At 41.1% G+C, this 8,277-nt stretch overlaps 1 protein-coding gene across 2 annotated transcripts in view; it reads right to left on the bottom strand.

The window, feature by feature from the left end:
• nebl (nebulette) overlaps positions 1-5,780 on the bottom strand; it is a 403,223-nt gene extending 397,443 nt beyond the window's left edge. For both annotated transcript variants that reach the window (XM_070881396.1, XM_070881395.1), the window contains exons 1-2: positions 5,592-5,780; positions 4,781-4,875 (exon numbers count right to left, since the gene is read on the bottom strand). In XM_070881396.1, the coding sequence (XP_070737497.1) occupies positions 4,781-4,875; positions 5,592-5,660 (164 nt within the window). In that variant the 5' untranslated portion in view covers positions 5,661-5,780. The remainder of the gene's footprint in view (positions 1-4,780; positions 4,876-5,591) is intronic.
• Between the last annotated feature and the right edge of the window lie 2,497 nt (positions 5,781-8,277).

Consider the following 8,277-nt stretch of genomic DNA (forward strand, 5'->3'; position numbering starts at 1 on the left):
GGCTCCACCCCCCACAGCTTGTGCTGCGCCGCGCCCGGCTCCAGAGGGCCTGCAGGGAGCCGGAGAATAGGTACGTTTTTTTTTAGGCGCACTGTGGCGCGTAAAACGGGCATCCAGGTCGGGGCTGCGCCGTTCTAGGCGCGTTCCGAAACTTGAGCCCATAGACTTCCACACCATGCTGGTCTGATTCCATCTCTCTTACCAGCTATACAATGGTATAGAGCTAGGAACAAATCTCTAGCTAATCATCCAGACTACAGTAAATATGTGCCACTGGGAAACTTGGAGAGAGAAAAATATGGCAGAAATAACGCCGAACATCTTGGTCCATAAATTGTACACCTTCAATGGCTCTAAAATGTGAAATGCCAATGAAGTAAAAGCTCTTGTATATTTCCCATTTCATAACTGTATTCTTGAGTTGTCAATTAACCACTTGATTAACACATAAATATGTACATCTATGTTCTGAAAGTTTTTTCCCCCAAACACCATTATAAGTAACAAATATTAAATAATACATAAATATTCCCAAGACTCTAAAATGATTTGAGTTCAAATTCAATATCTATTCAGAAATCTGCTTAACTTCAAGTCTTGCCATGTTCAAAAACAAAATAAGTGACAATAGCCTGGAATTTCTTGCGTGTATGCGCCGCAAGAAACAAGAGCAATCGGGGCTCAAATTAAATACGCAGCCTAAAGGATTGCTGAATTCTGGGAATAAATGAGTTACACAGACAAGTACAATACCGCCAAATCATCTTGATCTTTTACAATCGTCTATCGATACTTCCATCCAAACGCATCTCCGCCCAATACAGTTGGCGCACCTCCAAGTTTCAGAGCCTTATATGAGAGTTTCCTGTATTTGTGCTTGTCAGAGGCTCTCTTCAAATTATCATCAGGTTTTCAGACGAAGTAGGAAATAAAATCATTTTTCTGGTGCTTTATTGCAATTTCTGTTCCAATGCATTTTTATTGTGTCAGTGTAAGTCACGTTAAAAATGTAAAAGTTTCCCTATTGCAGGTTCTGAAACATGCAATGTCTAATGTGCATGAATTATTGTTAAATTAGTTGAATCTTTAATTTTCATTTTAAAGAAAATAAATATATGGAGAGAGTTCAGTGCTTTCCTTGGGCCCCGATTGTTTACATTGAAAGGTGGGCGAAAATCAATCAGTTGTATTCCAATGAAATTTGAACATAACATGACATTGGCAAAATGGGCGCGGGAATTTGCACATTTTCGGATCGAACTTCCAGGTTGCGGTCACGGTGGAAATCCCAGGCCAATGATTGAAAAGCATCAGCAGCAGGTCAGACTTATTGATATTATGCAGGTGACTACAGTATCAAAAATACTGATATAATGAGGATGTATATGATTTTGCTTTAGTTATAAAGATTGAAATAACAAATGTAATTTTTTTTGTCTACTGTCATACTGCTCCCCTCCTCCCATCCCTGCAAAAAATGCTTCTTTATTAGCTTATTGTGTTATTTCTGGAACCAGTTGTGTTTCCCTGTGGTCTTTCGGCACCAAAACTGATTTTATCAACTTTGCAATCTTGTGGTCCAAGTTTGAAATCTGCATGCCACAGGACATGTTTTTGCGAGTGAGTGATGGTAAGAGACACAGTTCCAACACTGATAAATTGAAGTGACACATGGAAAACTAATGTTTTGATTTGGGCAAAATGTAGTTCAAGTTTAAAGCTTTTTTAAAAAATTCTAAAGATCCAAGATTAGTTGATGTGGCGTTATTAAGCATCAACAAATGAATGCATGTTCCATTATCAAAAAAGGACTTTTAAAAAAGCACAGCTACATCAACTTTTTTTTTTAAAAACTCTTTCGTCATACTCAACAGTGATACTCAGTCAGGGAACTGCAGCACAAGTTGAATAATGCAGCAAGAGATTTCTAAATGACCAGGCATACTGATAAAGAGCCAACTGTGCTGTAAACAAGTTGCAACAACAGAAACAACAGAGGGCATGTGAATACATTATGGAAAAGCAGTTACAAAAACAAAGTATCTAATAAAAAACACACTTGATAAATATATCTAAGATTACTTAAATGTTTAGAATAGAGAAGCAGTTACATTTTGTTGAGATGTTCTTCCATCTTTTGTAATTCTGCTACAAAATCAAGGAAGGGAAAACAGAAGATTGTTGTAACTGAACACAATTTTTGTAGTTTCTTTATTACTGTTGTACATAGTTATGTGGCGAGACACTGTTTGGACACGGATAGATTAAAAAGGGTGTGTTGACAGATTGATGTGTTTTATATTTGGGCAAAATTTAACTGTTCAGAAATCCAACTGAATTTTCTTCAGACTTTTGCAGTGTAGGCTTTTCATAAATTTACTCACTGGGTAATGTCAATATGGAGAATATACTTTTCTACTATGGCACACAAAAAGGGAAGATGTCCTCTATTTCTAACAAAATTGTAAACATGTGCACAATGAACAGATTTATGATTTTGCTATAAACAGCGAGAATCTTCCCCACGGTGTTCAGATCGAGCAATTACAGGCCACATTTGGTCAAACAGAAAAGAACCCCAGCACAAAAATAAATATTCCATTTCCTATCCCAGTCATTCTTATAGTCTCTACGAGTGACATTGCGAATTTCAAGTCAATTTTGCACAGCAGAGACCCACAGTAACTGAGCAGCGAATCTCCAAACTCATTTTAAATAGATTCCATCAGTCTGGGCCAGTCCAAACTCGGGTTCCCCAGGATTTCATCCCCCCCGCCGCGGCACTAATCTACTAGGTTACTCTGTATCTGCATTTTTTTAGTAACAAAGGGTCAACAAATATAAAATGAGGAGGATTGAAGATTTAACAAGGCAGAGGCAACAGAATAGAGGGCAAGCATCATAAACAAAGAGAGTTAGGATGAAACAGATGTGAATAGGATTACATGGACGCTACTAATTAGTCCCCGATTAATACATGGGCTGCCAACGCTACTCGCACTGTTCTTTGGCAGCTCACCTAATGGAGGCATCAATATTGTACGTTCCTGATGCCATTTAAAGGCACTGGAACAGGTAACCGGGCACTCAAGTCATGCACAAGGGTAATTTGTCGATAAGCTTCGGTCATGAAACCATTTATTAAATTAAGACTGGAGGCTTTTGAAATAGTGAAGTAAATATTTTGGCACAATTGTGGGTTTTCATAATCATAGTGGGCTAACAGGAACATCCATGAAGTCGTACTGTTTGAGATCATTGATATGGTGGGTGTCAGGAGTGGATCAGATGGAAGGAGTGACTGTTTTTGATCCGGGCAGTGGAGGAATGGTTCAGAAGAATCTCTCAATAAATTTGCTGCCTTACAGCTCTGGTAGTTCACAGCAAGGCAACTCACCTTTGACTGTAATATTGTTGAGCATGCAGAAAACAATTATGAATCTTGACATTCGCTCTTGGTTCTAAGCTGTCCAAATAGTGCAAGCACTATTTCAGGACACCAATGGTTTTCTCAATCAGAACCCTTGTTGGATCACGGCTCTCACTGCTTCACATCGTTGCCCAGCTTCCTGGCAGGAGGCGAGGGGATAGGCCTAGTCCTCTCGCAGCCAGTCTGTCTGTCACCCGATGGTGTGGCTGGAACAGAGGTGGTATTAAAGACTAGCACAGTATGAAAGAGTCATGAATACTACCAGGAAACCAGGCAAGTATCGATGCTGTGGTCACAAACAAGTTGAACATTGAGTGAATGGAAGCCCTTCCTGCTGAGAAACAGTACTTGTTCGTGATGAGAAGCGCATAGGGCTACATGCATGCAGTCTGTGGTGCGCTTAACTTGCGAGAATCCAGCACAGTGGGCACATCCAAGTGCTATTTCTTCTCGACTGCCAGACTCAAGGGTAAACCCAGCAACATTCCCATATCCAGCAATTGATAGCATACCATCCTATGAAACAGACTTGCCTTCTACAAACTCACCCTGAAAAAGTAACTCACCAGCTGAAAACTTACCCAAACAGCCAAAATCTTGGCCCAAAGCACCTTAGAAGCCTAAAAAGACTTCCAGAGACTTACATAAAATGGGGATAATGATCTCTTTAAATACCACTTGTGAAAACTGCTTGCCAACTGTTCTTGCCATGATTTGATAGGCGGATTAAGGAATTGACGTTCCAGATGCTCATGGACACCAATTTCACAACAGGGTCCTGATTCTGGTACAGAACCCTTATTAACACATTTAAATGAAGCTTGTATTTGTTTCGGGCATACAAACCTTAACCCTATTCTGTTGATATTACGTGCCTTGAATCCTAAAGTTGAAATATCTAGGTATTATTTGTTAGTTGAGCACAGAAACAAACTGTAATTTTGCCAAAATAAGCCACATTTTAAATGTTATCTTTTTACAAATCCAAAATATTTTTCTAGATGTTTTGGTGCGTGTATTTGATCCAACAAAAATAAGCATGAAAGAATGCAATTTTAATGGCATCAATTTAAAGCATTGTATTCGTATGTAACTTTTATGGTACTGAAACTTTTGATGACCAAGTCATAAAGGAAAAATTAACTTACCACACAATAAGGCATCATCTTGTACATAATGTAAATATTAAAACTACCACACCCTAGGGCAGGGTCACTAAACTTGTTTCTGGGGTATCACTCTTAGTAATTATGCTCATTGCAAGAGATTAGAATGACAATAATACTGAAGACATTTTTTTGTTGGGCTTGTCATTTTCGACGCACAAAACGGAACTCAGTATTTACTCACGCATTACAATAAGGTTTCTTTTCGTATCCTTTGTACGTTTTCATATTTAGGGTCATTCTGCAGATCTCGCAGTGGAAACATGCTTTGTGCCAATACTGCAAAAACAAAAATTCATTCTTCAACTGGTTTGCCCAATACTTACTCAATATAAAATAAGTCAGAGAAAAGCACGTTAATCATTCCATACGTGACATACTACACATATAAAAAGCCCGAAACTAACCTGAAAACAAATCACAGGTGTTACCAGAAAGCAAAATAATTTTGCTTTATTCTACACACCTCTCAACAATAAATTCTGCGTCAAACTATGGATCTCGTAAACATAAACGCGGAATTTTTAACGCATGGATAAAACTAGCACCGTGTAAGAAATATATAAATAGATTAGGAATGGAGCATAAATCGTGCAGTAAATAAATATTTTTCAATGCCGAGCTAAACCAGTTCCCTTCAGGTATGGTAACATTCAGTGACAGGTTGCTTCGTACCATCGGTCTAGTCAAATGCTTCGCATCATTCAGCAATGCGTCATATATTGAACAAGTACATTAGATCCATTCCCAGCATTTGAAGCCTTCAGTACCTGAAATCGACACTTTTCGCGTAGTTCAGAAGCAAAAAGCTCCATTTTAATGCACCGGCCACAGTCTGATCTCAACCCCATCTCCCGTTCAGCCTTTTTATTCCTCCCCACCTCACCGGCTTAGCTCGCATCCATTCCCATTTTCTTTCCAATTTAAAATACTTTATCGGAGACCAAGTGACGAGCCGCAGCGACCGGCCGCCCGCTTGCGATAAATGAAATTACCTTGTCCAGGCAGTTCACTTTTTCCGTGGGATAAACAATTTTCCCACAGCGCGCGCATTGAGGATTCATGATGATGGTTTCTGAGGCTCAGAGCAGAGCTGCTGCAGCGACTCGCCAGCCCCGCACAGTACAGTACAGTACAGCAGCTGGCGCAGCCCGGAGCGCGAGCTCTGCCTCTGACACTTGCCTCTGTCCCTGTCCCTGTCACGCTCCGCCTCCGGACTCCGCCCCCGGTGCGCGCGACAGCGACAGCGAGCGTGGGAGGCACCGCGCGTGCCCGCTCGCCGCATCGCCAGCACCCGGGAGCGCGCCGCATCACAAGCTCACACTCCGCTCGGAGAATGCGGCTACGCGCGCGCACAGACGTCAGTCATCCCCGGCTGCAGGGTACTGCCAAAGAAGGGAAGATCACGCTAAACCTTTAAATGCAAAGCCGCGGTTTCCCAGTTTGTTTATATATGTATGCGCTTGTGAGAAATGAACTCCAGTACTTTATTTGCACTCTTTCTGTCCTCATCAACTTGCCTTGCTACTTTTCGCGATTTATGTATCTGTATTTTCAGATCTGTTTGCTCCTCTACCCGGTTTGGTTTGTTACCTGCCAAGGAATAAGTGGCCTCCTTATTGTACCAACAAAAATCACCACGGTCACACTATATTGAATTCTATTTGCCACTTATCTTCCATTCTGCAAGTCTGTTTGCGTTTTACTGTATATTGGTGCAGTCCTCCACTTGAATAACTCACAATTTGGTATCATAAGAACATAAGAAATAGAAACAGGAGTAGATGCAGCCCCTCGAGCCTGCTCCGCCATTTAATACGATCATGGACTCAGGTCCATTTTCCTGCCTGCTCCCCATTACCCCTTATCGGTTAAGAAACTGTCTATCTATGTCTTAAATTTATTCAATGACCCAGCCTCCACAGCTCTCTGGGGCAGAGAATTCCATAGATTTACAATCCTCTCAGAGAAGAAATTTCTCCTCATAGCTTTAAATGGGAAGCCCATTATTCTAAGACTATGTTCCCTAGTTTTAGTTTGCCCCATGAGTGGAAATATCCTCTCTGCATCCACCTTGTCGAGACCCCTCATTATCTTATGAGTTTCAATAAGATCACCTCTCATTCTTCTGAACTCCAATGTGTATAGGCCCAACTTACTCAACTTATCCTCATAAATCAACCCCTTCATCTCCAGAATCAACCTAGTGAACCTTCTCTGAACAGCCTCCAGTGCAAGTATATCTTTCCTTAAATACAGAGACCAAAACTGTATGCAGTACTCCAGGTGTGACCTCACCAATACCCTGTACAGTTGTAGCAGGACTTCTCTGCTTTTATACTCTATCCCCTTGCAATAAAGGCCAACATTCCATTTGCCTCCCTGATTACTTGCTATACCTGCATACTAACTTTTTGTGTTTCATGCACAAGGATCCCCAGGTATCTACTGCAGCACTTTGCAATTTTTTTCCATTTAAATTATAATTTGCTTTTCTATTACTTCTGCCAAAGTGGATAACCTCACATTTTCCCACATTGTACTCCATCTGCCAAACTTTTGCCCACTCACTTAGCCTGTCTATATCCCTTTGCATATTTTTTGTGTCCTCCTCACAATTTTCTTTCCCACCCATCTTTGTATCATCAGCAAATTTGGCTACATTACACTCGGTCCCTTCATCCAAATAATTAATACAGATTGTAAATAGTTGAGGACCCAGCACCGATCCCTGTGGCAGCCCACTGTTTGCCAACCGGAAAATGACCCATTTATCCCGACTCTCTCTTTTCTGTTAGTTAGCCAATCCTCTATCCATGCCAATATATTTCCCCCAACCCCGTGAGCTTTTATCTTGTGCAGTAAGCTCTTACGTGGCACCTAATCGAATGTCTTCTGGAAATCCAAAGACACCACATCCACTGGTTCCACACCCCTTATCCACCCTGCTCATTATATCCTCAAAGAAGTCCAGCAAATTTGTCAAACATGATTTCTCTTTCATAAAACCATGCTGACTCTGCTTGATTGAATCATGCTTTTCAAAATGTCCCGCTGCTGCTTCCTTAATAATTCACTCCAGCATTTTCCCAACGACAGATGTTAGGCTAACTGGTCTATAGTTTCCTGCTTTTTGTCTGCCTCCTTTTTTAAATAGGGGCGTTACATTTGCTGTTTGAATGCTGCTTTCAACTATTACAAAGTCCAAAAAAACCTTAACAGAAAAGGCCAACCAGAAGAAAGTTTTAATAATGATAAGGTCGTCAGTGAATTTGGATCAGATTTTGGAAAATACAAAGCATTCCTTATAGAAACATAGAAATCTACAGCGCAAAAGGAGGCCATTTCAGCCCATCGTGTCCGCGCCAGCCGACAAAGAGCCACACGGCCCTCGGTCAGCAGCCCTGAAGGTTACATATAAGCCTATGAACAAAGAACAATGGCGGAACGGTAAAGAGCATCCAGTCCACCCCACACAACTGCAACACCCTCTGCACCACAATATTCTACATTCCACCCCACCTGGAGCCATGTGATCTCCTGGGAGAGGCAAAAAAACAGATTTAAAAACCCAGGCCAATTGGGGGGAAAAAACTGGGAAAATTCCTCTCCGACCAATCCAGATGATCAAAACTAGTCCAGGAAATCATTCTGGCTACATTCGATTCCCTGCAGTAATTA

This window comes from Pristiophorus japonicus, chromosome 5 (genome assembly GCF_044704955.1).
Source record: "Pristiophorus japonicus isolate sPriJap1 chromosome 5, sPriJap1.hap1, whole genome shotgun sequence".
Taxonomy (NCBI): Eukaryota; Metazoa; Chordata; class Chondrichthyes; family Pristiophoridae; genus Pristiophorus; species Pristiophorus japonicus.